The sequence below is a fragment of the Aedes albopictus genome, chromosome 2, assembly GCF_035046485.1.
Source record: "Aedes albopictus strain Foshan chromosome 2, AalbF5, whole genome shotgun sequence".
Classification (NCBI taxonomy): domain Eukaryota; kingdom Metazoa; phylum Arthropoda; class Insecta; order Diptera; family Culicidae; genus Aedes; species Aedes albopictus.
The window spans coordinates 109,894,605-109,911,768 of NC_085137.1; the positions used below are offsets into that span (position 1 = coordinate 109,894,605).

General features: G+C 42.0%; 1 protein-coding gene across 1 annotated transcript in view; it reads left to right on the forward strand.

Moving 5' to 3' along the window:
• Positions 1-17,164, forward strand: part of LOC115255108 (beta-1,3-glucosyltransferase) — a 124,098-nt gene that overhangs the window by 77,875 nt on the left and 29,059 nt on the right. Inside the window, exons 3-4 of the mRNA XM_029852949.2 lie at positions 14,520-14,626; positions 14,826-15,062. Of these exons, the coding sequence (XP_029708809.1) occupies positions 14,520-14,626; positions 14,826-15,062 (344 nt within the window). The remainder of the gene's footprint in view (positions 1-14,519; positions 14,627-14,825; positions 15,063-17,164) is intronic.

Genomic DNA, 17,164 nt, shown 5'->3' on the forward strand with positions numbered 1-17,164 from the left:
GTGCTCCTTGTTTAACTCCGACGTTTCGGCTATTTGGACTCGGCCTTCTTTAGGGTATATAAACTTGCATCGTCCATCGTATGCTGTTAAAAGCTTTGCGCTGAACTGTCTTATGTTTTTACAAAGTTCTTCTCCTGGACACCGCATTTGGTTTGGTTTCGCGGTTGCGTTGGTGGATAGTCGTACGAAACATACGGAAACTAAAAAACCTGACTAGCTACTATGACACAAAAATGGACACAGTTTGCAAATTTGCAAATATATTCAGCGTTGTTTTGAATATTGGCCCACAGTGAAACAGAGGGGACGACGAATTCTAAATAGTTTAATCTGGGAAAACAATTTCGCCCGCAGTTGTGCCAAGCTGAGCCAGAGAATTGACTTACCCCTGCTAGTAGTCGTATTATCCTCGCCGGTCGACCGCACAGATTGCAACCTTGCGAATAAGACAAACGAAGCCCACCCGTTTAACCAGCCAACCATTGCGTTGCACAGCATCTATGTAAGTATGTGGAGCTGCAGAAGCAGCAGACGCAACAGCGCCACCAGGGCAGGATGCAACGAACGAGATTTACAGCGTACCTACACGGTTGCTTCCCTTCTGGTGGAGCGCAACGAAAATTTTCCCAACGAATAAAAGTTTCCACATTTCAACTTCACACCACCAGTCAGTAGTCGAGTCCCCTGCGCCCAAAATCAACATTGACTGAGCCAGAATGTCTGCTATATATGTATGACCACCAAGCCTAGAAGGTATGTTAAGTTTTAGAGCCAGGCGTCGTCGTCAGTGGCGGGTTTAAACATTGCCGGTGGAGATTTTACGCCCTCAAAATCCTCTTGCAAGCTTACGGCTGGCGGCGAGGGGGGAACTTGGGAAAAGTGAACTTTGTTTCCCGGCAGATGATGCAGTCGAAATGAAGTGTAGAACACATCAGTTCGAACACAGATGAGACCGAAGAATTTATAGTTTTAGAATTAATAGAAGACTTAGAACTTATATTGTGTGACATTTGGATTTGGATCTGGAACACCTTGATGAACTGTATTTTGCAAAAGATTAATAACATTTTTTCCATAGTTCTCTGTGGTCAATACTTTCTTATGTCGCCTTGAAGCGATGAACAGGTGATGCGTTGAGTCCCGATGCTCACGGTATCTCTGGAGGATTTGCCGTACGATGAGATGTGCTTCGTTGTCGACCGACCGTCAATGAAACCAGATTGATAACTTCCCACATACTGGTTTATGTTGGGTGATAGTCACCGGACGATGATCTGGCATGACACTTCATTAGGCGTAATTCAAAACAGTGATCGCTACAGAATTTTCTCATACATTAACTTGAGACCTTTATTGTCTATGGGACATGCAGGTGGATGCACGGGTAGGTGGCATCCTTAATTTTCCTCAGCATGGAATGATATGCACCATCATGAAATATCATGCACCATCAATGCTTTTTAAGCGCCATTTCAGCGTTTAATATATCATCTAGCCATCTAATGCATCACTATGGCGTGAGCATTTCTTTAAAGTACTTTTTTGTATTCTATGCACCATTCTTGCAATTTGTGCACCTAACCATGCAACATGTTGATAATTTTTGAATGACGTTGACAACTAATGCATCACCTAGCATCATGTACCTTCTTTAAACTTTTCCATACACCATTTTGGCATTGATTATATCATTTAGGCATCTTATGTACCATTATGATGTGGTGCACATTCAAATCCCATGCACCATTTAGGCATTTATTTCCACGTACCTGGACAATGTTGATTTCTGTGCCACATTGAGTTTCCTGGTGTCCGGCCATTTGGCCGAATGCCGTTTGGCTGAATGCCGTTTGGCCGAACGCCATTTGGCCGAATGCCATCTGGCCGAAAGGGTCGTTTGGCCGAATGCCGTTTGGCCGAATCATGATCAAAAGATTTCAGAGGAAGTTTTTGACATTCTAACTGCCAATATGATTAACAGAAGTATTTCCTTCTTTTTATCATAGGCTATTCTTTCTAGTTTTAATATTCAGGGATTAGTTGGCGTTGAAACTGTCAATATATCATCGAAGATTTTTCCTTCTTTGAATCATAGGCTGTTCTTTCGAGGTATACTGGGACGGGGAACAGTGGTATGGTCACTTGATTTCATTATTCATTTTTCGGCCAAACGGCATTCGGCCAAATGGCATTCGGCCAAATGACCCTTTCGGCCAAATGGCGTTCGGCCAAATGACCCGGAACCGAGTTTCCTGCACCATTTTTTGCAATTCGTGCACTTACATATTGAATATGTTGAGTATAACAGAATCATGGTAATAACGAATGCACCATACAGACATCATGCAGCTCCTTTGCATTCCATGCACCACCATGATGTTCACAGGAACATCTCAGCACCGTGAATCTTCTAAGCATTTAATTCACATTTGAATTTCATAAGCTCCATTTTGTCATATCGGACACCAAATTGTTTTCCATGTACCTGATCCATGTTGACTTCCGCACCACATTAAATTCTATGCACCATTTTAGAAATTTTTTCACCTTGGATCTAATCACGTAATGTTGAGAATTACTGAATCATGTTGGCAACTAATGCACCATTGAAACATACAACTTCTTAGTATTCCATGCACAAACATGATGTTCTCAGAATCATCTAGGAATCCATGCTGATCTCACGCACCATCTTCTAACTAATGAGTGATGTCAGCACCATATTTGAATAACATGCACCATTTTGGTATTTCGTATTCCAAAATTGTATTCCATGTACGTGAACCATGATGACTTCGGCATCACATTGCATTCCAAGCACCATTTTTGCAATTCGTGCAACTAGTCATACAAAATAGTGACGGTGACAACTTATGCAGCACACTAACAACATGCACCATCTTCAAAGCGTCCACAGAATCATCTAGGTATCCACGCATTATGAAATCTCAGCTCATGCGTTTATTATATACAGTAGCCTGGGCCCATATAGCCGAGGCGGTAAACGCACGGGTATTCAGCATGACCATGCTGAGGGTGACGGGTTCGATTCCCGGTCGGTCCAGGATCTTTTCGTAAAAGGAAATTTCCTTGACTTCCTTGGGCATAGAGTATCTTCGTGCCTGCCACACGATATACACATGCAAAATGGTCATTGGCAGAGGAAGCTCTCAGTTAATAACTGTGGAAGTGCTCATAGAAGCAGGCTTTGTCCTAATGAGGACGTTACGCCAAGAAGAGAAAGAGAGAGCCTGGTACACGGTTTATATGGGAAAATATAAAAAATGGAAAAACTCCAACTCCTGTATACTTTTTGAGTTCCATTTTGGCCCCATATCAACTGTGCAAAATTTCAGATCGATCGAAGAAACTATATTTAAGCGCCCGCCATTCTTAATTTTTCATACGATTTACTATGGGGAAAATTTACTTCTTCAAGGAAAAATCGCTTGAGGTCACCCATTGATCCCTAAAAATAAGTCGTTGAATGATTTCTGTAGATAACTTCACGAGGAATCAGACCTCCGAAGACCGCAAAGCGATGCGACATTCGTTAAAAAAGTTATTAAGCCTTACCCGATAGATAAAATGTCGAGATTTTATTATTTATTATTATTCCTTACATGTTAAATAGCGTTGGCATGCCATTCGGTTTTCAGTCAATAACTTTTTCCACATACCTTAGATCGCTTTGCGGTCTTCGGAGGGTTTATTCCTCGTAAAAATTACAACAGAAATCATTCATCGATATATTTTTAGGGGTTAAGGGGCAACCTGTGGCGATTTTTCTTTGAAAAAGTGAATTTCCCCATAGTAAATCGTATGAAAATTTAAAACGGCTGGCGCTAAAATATAGTTTCTCCGATCGAGCTGAAATTTTGCACAGTGGATATGGGACCAAAATGGAACTCAAAAAGTGCACAGGAGTAAAATGTCTTTTGGTGTCCCACGCTAATATACAGTGTATCAAACAATTGTCCGTACAGATTTTTTTTTAGTCAAACTAATTTTTCATTCAAATGATCATAACTTTTTTATAAATCAATCAAATACGCTGAAATTTTGACCAATCATGAATCATATATCAAAGCTCCATTGGTAATATTTTGAGCGAGATCGAATAAGTTTTCTAAAAGTTATAGAACTTTTAGTAAAACTTATAAGATTTTTGAACAAATTTTTAAAACATCATATCTCAATATGTACTCGATGAAACTTTTTCAATTTTTTTTGTGATTTAGCTTAAACCTAAGGCTTTCATATGCAGCTTCGTTTGAGGTTTTATATTCACTACAAAAAATATGAAAAATCTGTATATGTTCAGAGTGTCATTTGGAAATTTATCATATTTTGATCAACAAAAGTGCCAAGTGTTTTCAACGCTTTTCAACTCTCTTAATGTAATATTTTTATACAGGACCTACTAAACTACATATGAATAGTAGGTCCTATGTATTTTTCATTCAGTTAATGCACTTTTATTGGTGGAAAACGTTTGGCAAATTATATGTTCAAAATATGATAGATTTTTAAACATCGTCAACTACATAAGCACATTTTTCATATTTGTTGTAGTGAATATAAAATCTCTAAAGTAGCTGCATATGAAAGCCTTAGGTATCAGCTGTAACACAAAAAAAAAGAAAAAGTTTCATCGAGTACATATTGAGATATAATGTTTTAAAAATGTGTTCAAAAATCTTATAAGTTTTTCTAAAAGTTCTATAACTTTTAGAAAACTTATTCAATCTCGCTCAAAATTTTACCACTGGAGCTTTAATATATGGTTCATGATTGGTCAAAATTTCAGCGTTTTTGATTCGTGTATAAAAAAGTTATGAACATTTGAATGATAAATTATGTTGACCAAAATATTGCTGTACGGACAATTGTTTGATACACTGTAGGCATCTGATGCACCATTATTTGGTGAGCATCACCTAAGACACTTTTATGTTGTATATAATGCACCATTTTTGCAATTCGTGCACCTAACCATGCAACTAATGCAGCACACTGGCACCATGCGCCTTCTTCAAAGCTTTCCATGCACCATTTTGGCATTCACTATATCATGTAGGTATCTCATGCACCATTATGATGTGGTTTACATTTGAATTTGATGCACCAATTTCGCAAACAAAATAGCATTCCACGTACCTAGACCATGTTGATTTCTGTGCCACATTGCATCATTGCACGAAAGCGAGTGCACCTTAATATGAAACATGTTGAGTATAACAGAATCATGGTGAAGCCAATGCACCATACTGACATCATGCAGCTTCTTTGAATGCCATGCACCACCATGATGTTCACAAAATCATCTAGACACCATCTCACACACCATCTTTGAATCAAATATGTGTCTAATTGCGAAATCATGCACCACCGTTAAATTTCAGGCACTACTAGAGCTTTTCAAGCATAATCGTGGTGGCGTATACTATATCATTTAGGCATCTATTGCACCATTATTATTATATAAAGTTTCGTACATCAAAATAGCATTTCATGTACCATGTCAACTCTAATGCATCATACTGAATATCTTTGAATACCATGCTCCATATCAGCATTCCATGCACCATCCCAATGATCTCAGTGTTTTCTAGGGATCCTATGCACCACGGTGACATCATGCACCTTTATCGCCGCTCGCAATTTGATTTTTATGCAGCAACTAATGTTTACACCATCTCCAAATATTATGACGTTCTCTTGATCATTAAGGTATATAATATACCATTCTCACACCATACACCTTTTCAAAGTTCTATGCACCTTCTTGGTGTTCATTGTATCATCCAGGCACCTTATACACAATTGAATTGTATATACCATTTTTGTATTTCGTGCATCAAAGTAGCATTCCGAGGATCATTTAAGAATCACTCTTCCACCTCGAGAAATTCCTTAAGGAATCCTTGAAAGCATTCCAGGAGAAAACCCTTAACGGTTTTCAGGAGGAATCCCTGAAGGACCTTCTGGATGAAACCCTGGAGGCATTACTGAAGGAGTGCTTGAAAGAATTCTTGAAGGAAGCTCTCAAAAACTGCTGGAGAAGTCTAGAGAAAATCCTGTAGAATTTCCTGGAGGCACTACTAAAGGAATTGCTGGAGAAATAATTGAAGGAATTTTCTGAAGGAATTTCAGAAGGAATCCCCCCAAGTAACAGAACTAGCTGAATAACAGTATCTTAAGCTAAAGTTTGCTTAAGAGTACTTTTGTTCCACTCTTGTACAGCAAAAATGTTTGTTGGGCCTGGAGGCAATCCTAAAGGAATCTTTGAAGAAGTTCCTGGAGGCATCCGTAGAGGGATTCTTGGAGGAATCCGTAGAAGAATTCCTGGAGGAATCCATACAGGAATTCCTGGAAGAATTCAAGGGAGGAATTTCTGGAAATATACGTCGGCGAAATTTTGGAAAAACTCTAGCAGAAATTGTTTGACGAACTCCTGGAGGAATTTCTAGAGTAAACTCTGGAGGTATTCCTGGAATAAACCCTGGAGAAATTCCTGAAAGAATCTCTGGCGGAGATCCTGTAGGAATCCTGGGAAGCATTCCTGAAGGTTTCCGTGTAGAAATTCCTGAAGGAACTTCTGGAAGAATGCCTGGAGGAATTTCTGCAAGAATCCCTGCGGATATTTCTGGATGCACATTTGGAGAAGTTTCTAGAAAAATTCCTGGAGGAGTTCATTGACGAATCCCTCTAAGAGTTCCTGGAGAAATCTTTGGAGGAATACTTGGAGGAATTTTAAGAAAAAATCTTGCAGAAATTCCGTATGGGAATTCCTGGTAGAATTCGTGGAGAAATTCCAGAAGGAATTCATGGAGGAATCCCTGGAGGTATTCATAAAGAAATCCTTAGAAGAAATGCTGGAGAAAGCTCTGAAAAATTCCTGATGAGTAATCCGTGAAGAAATAACAAGATGAATCCCTGGAGGAATAACAGAAGGAATCCGTGGAAGAATCCAAAAAATAATTTCAGGAGGAATTCCTGGATGAATTGCTAGAGGAATTCTTGAAGTAGTTTTTGGAAGAATGCCTGCATGAGTTTCTGGAAGAATTATTCGAGGAATTCATTGACGATTCCTTGCAGGAATTCTAGGGGAAATCTCTGGAGGAATCCCTGAAAGAATTTCCGGAGGAATCACTGGAGACATTCCTGAAGGAATCTTTGGAAGAATCCGTGGAAAAATTCCTGGATGAATTTGTGGAGGAATCCCTGGAGGCATTCTTGAAAGAATCAGTTTCTGGAGAAATTCCTGGACGAATTTCTGGATAAATTTCTGAACTACTTCTTGGAAGAATATCTGGAAAACCCCGTGGAGGTATTCCAGAAGGAATTCCTGGAGGCATTCGTAAAGGAATCCTTGGAAATCCTGGAGATAGCTTTGGAAAATTCCCGGAGAAATCCCTGCTGTAATTCTAAGAGGAATTCCTGAAGGAAACCGTGAAGGATTTCCAGCATGAATCCCTGGAGAAATTCCTGAAGAATTCCTAGAGAAATTTCTGGAAGAATCCATGGAGAAAACCCTGGAGGAACGCTCTCCTTATCGGCTAACCGTTTTGCGGCCCAGAATTAATCCATGGAGCAATCTCTGGAATACCCTCAGAATAAGTCTATGAAGGAATTCATGGAAGAATTTCAGGAGAAATCCCTAGAAGATTCGCACTTCGAGGAATTCTGGCAGAAATTCCCAGAAGATTTTCTGGAAGAAATTACTAGAAGAATCCCACGAGGAATTCCTGGAGAAATTTCTGGAGTTTTTCCTCGACAAATTTCTGAAAGAATTCCTGGAGGAACATCTGGGGAAATTTTTAAGGAATTTCTGAAGAAATTCATGGATGAATCCCTTTAGGAATATCTGAAAAAAATTCTTGAGAGGAATTCCTGGAGGAATCCTTGGAGGAATTTCTCGAGGAATTCTAGGAGGAATTCCTGGCAAAGTTCCGTGACAAATTCTTTTAGGATTATATTGAGGAATCCGTAGAGCAATTCCTGGAAGAATCCCTGGAGGAAATTTTGGAGGAGATCTGGCCGACATTCCTAAAAGATTTTTCCTAGAAGAAATTTCAGGAGGAATCTCTGGAGGAATTCTAGAAATATTTATTGAGGAAATATTCGTGGAACTTCTGGAGAAATATATGAGGCTTCCTGGAAAATTTTCTGGAGGAATGTCTGAAGGAACTCCTCGAGGAATTTCTGAAAGAATTCCTGGAGGAATTTGTGGAGGAATTCTTTGAGGAATTTCTGTAGAAATTTATTATAAAATCCCTGGAGGAATTCACGAAGAAGTTTCTGAAAAAAAAACCTGGAGAAATTCCTGGAGGAATCCGTGGAGGATTCCCCTGAGGAATTTCTCACGAAATGCTTCGAGAAATTCCCGGAAGAGTTCCGGGAGATATTTCTTAAGGATTTTCTGGAGAAGTCCGTGGAAAAATTCCTGGTATTTTGGAGAAATTTGTGGAGGAATGTCTGAAGGAACTCCTCGTGGAAGTTCTGCAGGAATACCTGGAGGAATTTTTTGAGGAATTTCTGAAGAAATTTATAATTGAATCCCTGGAGGAATTTATAACAAAAACATTGGAACCTTATGAATGCACATTTTATTTTCCGTATCGGGCCCCTCGTTTGGGAACTTAGATACCTTACCTTACCGGTCAGGCTAAGGCCGGAGTGGCCTCTGCTGTACATAGTAGCCGCCTCCATTCCACTCGGTCCATGGCTGTTTGCCTCCAGTTCCGCACTCTGCGTAGGGTCCGCAGATCGTCCTCCACTTGGTCGACCCACCTAGCTCGCTGCGCTCCACGTCTTCTTGTACCGGTCGGATGACTCTCGAGAACCATTTTAGTCGGGTTGCTATCCGACATCCTGATGACGTGACCCGCCCACCGTAGCCTCCCGATTTTCGCGGTATGGACGATGGTTGGTTCTCCCAGCAGCTGATGCAGCTCGTGGTTCATTCGCCTTCTCCAAGTCCCGTCTTCCATCTGCACTCCGCCGTAGATGGAACGCAACACCTTCCGTTCGAAAACTCCAAGGGCGCGTTGGTCCTCTGCACGTAGGGTCCATGTTTCGTGCCCATAGAGGACGACCGGTCTAATCAACGTTTTGTAGATGGTTAACTTCGTGTTACGGCGAACTTTATTCGATCGTAGAGTTCTGCGGAGTCCAAAGTAGGCACGATTTCCTGCCACAATGCGCCTCTGAATTTCTCTGCTGGTGTCGTTGTCGTCGGTCACCAGTGAGCCCAAGTACACGAATTCTTCAACCGCCTCGATTTCATCACCGTCGATATGAATTCGGGGTGGCGGGCGCGGTGATTCTTCCCTGGAGCCCTTTGCCATCATGTACTTTGTCTTCGACACATTAATGACTAATCCGATTCGCCTGGCTTCACTCTTTAGTCGGATGTACGTTTCCGCCATCGTCTCAAATTTACGAGCAATAATATCAATATCATCGGCGAAACCAAGCAGCTGAACGGACTTCGTGGAAATCGTCCCACTCGTGTTTATCCTCGCTCTCCTTATTACATCCTCTAAAGCAATGTTGAACAGCAAGCACGAAAGACCACCACCTTGCCGTAACCCTCTGCGAGATTCGAAGGGACTCGAGAGTGTCCCTGATACTCGAACTACGCACATCACTCGATCCATCGTTGCCTTGATCAACCATATCAGTTTTTCCGGGAATCCGTATTCGTGCATAATCTGCCATAGCTGTTCTCGATCGATTGTATCATACGCCGATTTGAAATCGATGAACAAGTGATGTGTGGGCAGTTGGGCACGTTGTATTCGCGGCATTTCTGCAACACCTGGCGGATGGCGAACATCTGGTCCGTTGTAGCACGTTCACCCATAAATCCAGCCTGATATTGCCCCACGAACTCTCTTGCAATCGGTGATAGACGGCGGCATAAAATTTGAGAGAGTATCTTGTAGGCAGCGCTCAGTAGTGTGATCGCGCGGTAGTTCCCGCAATCCAACTTGTCGCCCTTTTTGTAGATGGGACACACGATACCTTCCATCCATTCCTCTGGTAATACTTCCTCCTCCCAAATCTTGGTAATGACCCAGTGTAGTGCTCTCACCAGTGCTTCTCCGCCGTATTTCAGAAGCTCGCTTGGTAGTTGATCTGCTCCAGCGGCTTTGTTGTTTTTCAACCGGCCAACCTCCTCCTCAATCTCTTGAAGGTCAGGGGCCGGAAGTCTTTCGTCCTGTGCACATACTCCTAGATCTGTTACCACGCCACCTTCGGTACTTGCAACGTCGCCATTGAGGTGCTCATCGTAATGCTGCCGCCACCTCTCGACCACCTCACGCTCGCTCGTGAGAATATTCCCGTGATTATCTCGGCACATGTCGACTTGTGGCACAAAGCCTCTGCGCGAGCGGTTCAGCTTCTCGTAGAACTTTCGTGTGTCCTTAGCGCGGTACAGCTCTTCCATCGCTTCGCGATCTCGTTCTTCCTGCTGGCGCTTCTTCATCCGGAAGACTGAGTTCTGCCTGTTCCGCGCCTGTTTGTAACGTGCCTCATTCGCTCTCGTACGGTGTTGCAGCATTCTCGCCCATGCTGCATTCTTCTCGTTTTTCAACTGTTCACATTCGCCGTCGTACCAGTCGTTTCTGTGATTCGGAGTCGCGAAGCCTAGTGCTGTAGCCGAGGTACTACCTATGGCGGATCGGATGTCCCTCCAGCCATCTTCAAGTGTAGCTGCGCCAAGCTGCTCTTCCGTTGGTAGGGCCACTGCTAACTGCTGCGCGTAGTCTTGAGCCACTTCTACGTTACGAAGTTGCTCGATGTTGAGCCGCGGCGTTCGACTTCGACGCGTGGTGATAACTGTCGAAAGTTTTGAGCGCATGCATACAGCGACTAAGTAGTGATCCGAATCTATATTCGCACTGCGGTATGTGCGGACGTTGGTTATATCTGAGAAGAATTTACCGTCGATTAGAACGTGGTCGATTTGGTTTTCTGTTTGATGGTCGGGTGATCTCCAGGTGGCTTTGTGGATATCTTTGCGGGGGAAGAAGGTGCTTCGGACTACCATACCACGGGAGGCTGCAAAGTTTACGCATCGCTGGCCGTTATCATTCGATACGGCGTGCAGGCTGTTTCGCCCGATTACCGGTCTGTACATTTCCTCCCTTCCTACCTGCGCGTTCATGTCGCCGACAACGATTTTCACGTCACGCGGCGAGCAACCATCGTATGTTTGCTCTAACTGCGCGTAGAACGCTTCTTTCTCGTCATCGGGTCTCCCTTCGTGTGGGCAGTGGACGTTGATGATGCTGTAGTTGAAGAAACGGCCCTTAACTCTCAACATGCACATCCTTGCGTTGATCGGCTGCCACCCGATCACACGTTGTCGCATCTTGCCCAACACTATAAATCCTGTTCCCAGTTCATTGGTGGTGCCACAGCTTTGGTAGAAGGTAGCCGCTCGATGCCCGCTTTTCCACATTTTCTGTCCAGTCCAACAAAGTTCCTGCAACGCCACGATGTCGAAGTTGCGGGGATGTAGTTCGTCGTAGATTATCCTGTCACATCCTGCGAAACCTAGTGACTTGCAATTCCATGTTCCAAGTTTCCAATCGTAGTCCTTATTTCGTCGCGTGGGTCTTTGCCGATTGTATCGAGTTGTATTTTCTCCTATGTTATTCGCAATGGGGATTTTTACGGGTGGCTTATTGGGCCTACGCCAACACTCCTGTCTCGCCGGAGGGCCCTCGTGCCAGTTCTGTTTAACGTCCCAACCAACACTGGGACGACCACGCTGATGGGGCTACCACCTTGGATCTAGCTGGGCGTGGTGCAGCGTTTCTTACTCAGCCGCTGGATGCCAGAACAGACGCTGTTTGAGCCGCACCTCCTTGGTGAACAGACACTCGGATCGTACCTCCTCAATCTAGCTGAAGTCTGAAGGACAACAGTGCCCAGGCTGCACTACCAGCTAAGCACACAACTCTTAGCTGGCGGTCTTTGTCATCGCTTGACCCGTGGAAGCATGAGGTAGGAACTTGTGAGGACCAGAGCTATATTGGACGCTCTCCTTATCGACTCACCGTTTTGCAGCCAGAACTTAGATATGAAAAATAAAATGAAACATTACAAATGCACAAAACACATCCATGCAACACATAACATAAATTGTGCCCAGTTATCTAAACAGATAACGAAGTCCAATGCCAGGATGACGAGGTTCCATAATTATTCTTGGTCCATCAGTCATCCTAGAATTGTATTTTGTTTGGCAGTTCGCCTTTTAGTTCGCAGCATCTGTTGCGGCATAGCTTGGGGGCATCTAGATTCGGGCAACAGCACAAGACCGTCTGCCGTGTGATGTCCGTGTTAGGGGACGGCTTGTGTGTTTTGTACTGGTTTGCTGCCCGAAATGATTGGAGCACTACAAATGCACATTAAATTTCCGGGACAGATGTACAAACCACAGTATAAATTAGAAAATAATTGACAAAATGTTCACAACTATTTACAAACGTAACAAATTTCTGGAGAAATTCCTGGAAAAAATCCTGAGAAAATTCCTGGAGGAATCCGTGGAGGATTTTCTGGGCAAATTCCTTGCGGTATTCCTGGAGGAATTCTTGGATGAGTTCCGGGAGACATTCCCGGAAAATTCTGGCAGAAATTCCTAGAGGATTTTCTGGAGGAGTCCCTGAGGAACTCCTGGAGGTATTGCTGGAGGAGTTCCTGAAGGAATTTCTGGAGTTCTTCCTCGACAAATTTCTGAAAGAATTTGTGGAGGAAGTTTAGAAAGATTTTCTGAAGAAATTCATGGATGAATCCCTGGAGGAATTCCTGAAGAAATTACTTTTGAATATCCTGGGTAATGTTTTGGAGACATCCTATAGAAATTCATTTAGGATTTTCTGCAAGAATCCCTGGAAGAATTCCTGGAGCAATTTCTTGGGTTCTTCCTCGAGAAATTTCTGAAAAATTCTTTCAGAAGGATTTTGTAGAGGAATTTTAGAGGAATTTTAGAGGGATTTTAGAGGAATTTTCTGATGAAATTGATGGATGAATTCCTAGACGAATTCCTGAAGAAATTCCTTGTAAATTTTCTGGATATTTTTCAGGAGACAATCGTGAGAAATTGCATTAATAATTTCTGAAGGAATCAGTATAAAAAAATCCTAGAGGAAATATTGAGGGAATTTAGGCAGACATTCCTAGAGGAGTTTTCCAAAAAGAAATTTCCTGGAGATGATTCTGAGGGAATTCCTGGATTATTTACTGGAGGAATTATTTGAGGAATTTCTGGAGAAATATGTGAGGCTTCCTGGAGAAATGTCTGAAGGAATGTATGAAGGAACTCCCCGAGGAATTTCTAAAGAATTTCTGCAGGAACTTTTTGAGGAATTTTATGAGGAGTTTCTGAAAAAAAAACATGAATCCCTGGAGGAATCCGTGGAGAATTTCCTGAAGGAATTTCTCGTGAAATTCCTCGACGAATTTCTGGAGGAATTCCAGGAAGAGTTCCGGGAGGAATTCCTTTAGGATTTTCTAGAGGAATCCGTAGAGGAATTCCTGTAAGAAATCCTTGGAAGCATCTTGAAGGAATTTCTGGAGGAACTCCTTGAAAAATGCTTGTAGGATTCCTGAAGGAATTCATGCACGAATCCTTGGAGGAATCTCTATAGATGGCAACAAGGATTCCGATCAAAATTTTCTCACTGGGAATTCTGACTCAATCTAGGGAGTTTTCTCCAATTCCAGCATCACATATTGTCCAAGATTGATATTCTTTCACAGCTCTGATATGCAGAGCAAGCTCGATGATCTTGCCAATCGCTTCTCAGCGGCAGGTATTACCATCAACGTCAACAAGACCAAATCGTTGGATGTAAACACGGTCAACCCTTCCAGCTTCTAGCTGGACAAACAGTAGAGAATGTTGCAAACTTCCCATTATCTTGGTGACCAAATGGCGGTCGATGGTGGCACCAAGACCGACGTAGGTTCACGGATCAACATAGCGAGGGCTACTTTTGCGAGTTTGATAAATGTATGAAAAAACAATCAGTTTGGTCAACGCACCAAAATTCGAATTTTCAAATCATACGTGAAATCTGTACCGCTACATGCCAGTGAAACCTGGTGTGTATCAATGGAGAACATTCAACGGCTGCAGGCTGCAGGTCCTCGTCAGTAGATGCCTGCGAAATGTAATTCATGCATGGTCGCCTTACAATTGAATCTCCAACAGTTCAACGTCGATGTCAAAAAAGCCAAGTCAAAGAAACAGCAGGACATCGCAGCAGACGCAGGCCCAGAGGCTAATGGCGGCGCAGCCTCAACAAAGAAATAAGGGAAGTCGACAGAAATTTGACATTGAATTTGAGTAGTGGTACAGTTTCAAAGAAATGAAAATAATTAAAGAACAAGTATTACATTCTCATAGCAGTACCCTAAACTTTAACTTTATCTGAATCTGCAAAAAAAAAACCAAACCTAACAGAAATGTTATACATTCTTTCTCATTTCAGCTCCACATGAAATCTCCTATCTAATATTAAGTCAACAATCCCTACTGCACTACGAGCGTGCAAATGCCCTGCGAAAGAGCATCCTCGAACAGCAATTGAAAATAAACGTAAGTAAATCGCATCAGTACCAACAACCGTTGTAAAAACCTCCTCAAAGCAACAGCCAATTGAAACCACTCTTAAATTTATTCACGCCTCTCCATTTACATCGACTGTTTTTGTATGCAAAATCCGCTCCCCTGGAATTATGCAATCGCTTTTCAAATCCCGTTCCCACCGATGGAAAACGCCACGAAATGAAATCAGAACCACCTACCAAACTCACCTACCACCATCGGCGGCGGCGAGAATGTGCATTTATCACACGAGATTTTCGCCGACCACGAGGGCTCCTGGGCTATCACACCGGTCCTGAAGCACATCCGGGCCAGCATTCTGAAAGCGTCGCACGCCGGCACCCGCTGGCTGATCATCTGCGAGGAGGACAGCCACGTGAACGTGAGTCTATTAGCACACCATTTGGGGAAAGAGGATTATCGACAGGTGAGTATAAGCGATACGACGACACTCGGTTCTGGTAGAACACAGAGAAAGGCTGCTCGCTAGAGGAGACTGACTGGGACTGGGAAGTGAGAGGCCAATCCGGGTGGTTTTGGGTTTCTGTGTACCGTTTCCACTACGTTCGCCCAAGGAGATGGGGAGCAGGATTGGGGGCACTATAGCATGAAAAAAGCTACTATCATCTCTAACTCATCGCAATATCGCATCGTACGGCAAACCACTGCACTGTAGCTGTAGGGTACATATTGTTATACCCATTTGCTTTCCCTGGTGAACAACTACACGAGAAAGAAGATGTAGTTACAGATGATGGTGCGAGCTCAAGGCATTTTTATGGCCACTTGGTACTAATCCCTTGACTGATAATAGATACGTTAGACACAAGCGTGAGTAGATCTTTTTTCTTCTTGGCGTGCCAACCCCACTGGGACAAAGCCAGCTTCTCAAATCTATGAGCGCAGTTATCAACAATGAGCTTCCACTGCCAATGACCAATTTGTATGTGTACCTATTATACAGCTACACTTCAGAGGCATAAGGATACGTCTTTGTTCCTACACAAAACTATTTATTTTATCTCTTATCAATCCCATTTTTATGTTGAACAAACCGAAAACATACATACTTAATTTTTTTCACGACATTCTATCCAATAATTCAAACATTTTCAACAATAATTCCGTGCCAGTTTTCAAAACAACTAATCTTGCTTACATTTGAGTGTCTTCAGGAAGCATTTTTCTTGAATAAAAAAATATTTATCATCGTTTCTCCTTGTCGGTACAACATTTTATCAAATTTCTCTGAATTTCACTAATTTAGTAAACTTTTATGGTCAATTATCTTTCTAACACGTCATAAACAAAATGCCTCGCGGTATGTGCTCGAAATATACTCACGAAATTGTAAAAAAATCTATTCAAAACCAATTTTTCGATTATCTTGGCTAAACGAATGTCTAGGCAAAAAATGACCATTTGAGGGTTTTACCCTCGATTTTGTTTCAGTGTATAAGTAAGTGTGATGTATACCCTTTCATTCAACAGTAGGGTGGGGCGGGGCAAGATGGGTCACCTAAGGATGGATCACCATAACTTTGTAAATACAAATCGTATTGGTTTGTATTCGTCCGCTACTCTCTAAAACACTAGTTAGCTATGCTAAGAGTCGATAAAAGTTCATTAAATACAAAATATGATATTAAACAAGCAATTTTAAAAAGTGATCGATTTTGCGCCGTGAAAAAAGTGCGGGGCAAGATGGGTCACCTTTAAATAATTCTCATTTTCTCAACGAAAAACGTCAAAATATAAGATTTGTTCCGCATTCATATGTGCTCCATATCCATACTGAGTAAACAAGAGCTATTAGTAAACATTTTATAAATTTATTTGATATATAAAAAACTTTACGATTTGAGTGGTCCTAAGGCGACTTGAAAATCGATGTTTTTACTAAAAAAAATATCATAATTTTATGTTATAATATTGAGCGTTCATTCCACTTGATTGAAGTCATTAATGAGATAGTCTTGTAATAAAAAATAAATAACTTCTGAATGCTCCAAAAATACGTTCAAAATTGAAGGTGACCCATCTTGCCCCACGTCCGTTTATATGGAGATTATATGGAATGCATCGCATAAGAAAAATGGCTAAAAACCATTTTATTTTTTATTTTCAATTAGAATGAATAATTTTTCAATCAATGCCCCAAACTTTTGTATATGCATGCTGGTCATCTAACAAAATTATTAACATAATCAAAACATGAGTAATGCGCCCGAAAATGGCACTGACCCATCTTGCCCGCGACCCATCTTGCCCCGCCCCACCCTGCTAGATATACTATCACTGCAAAGAAAAAGTTTTATCATAAAATCTTTTGTATGAGTTTCCTGACACTTGTTTTGAAAATATTTGGGTCTCGGCTAAACGAATGTCTATCACAATAGTCTAGTCCAGCGTTTCTCAAACTATGGGTCGCGACCCACTGGTGGGTCGCGGGCTGATTTTTGGTGGGTCGCGAAGTCTTTATTATTTAATGTCGAATGTTATTGCTAGCTATTTTCTAATTATCAAATA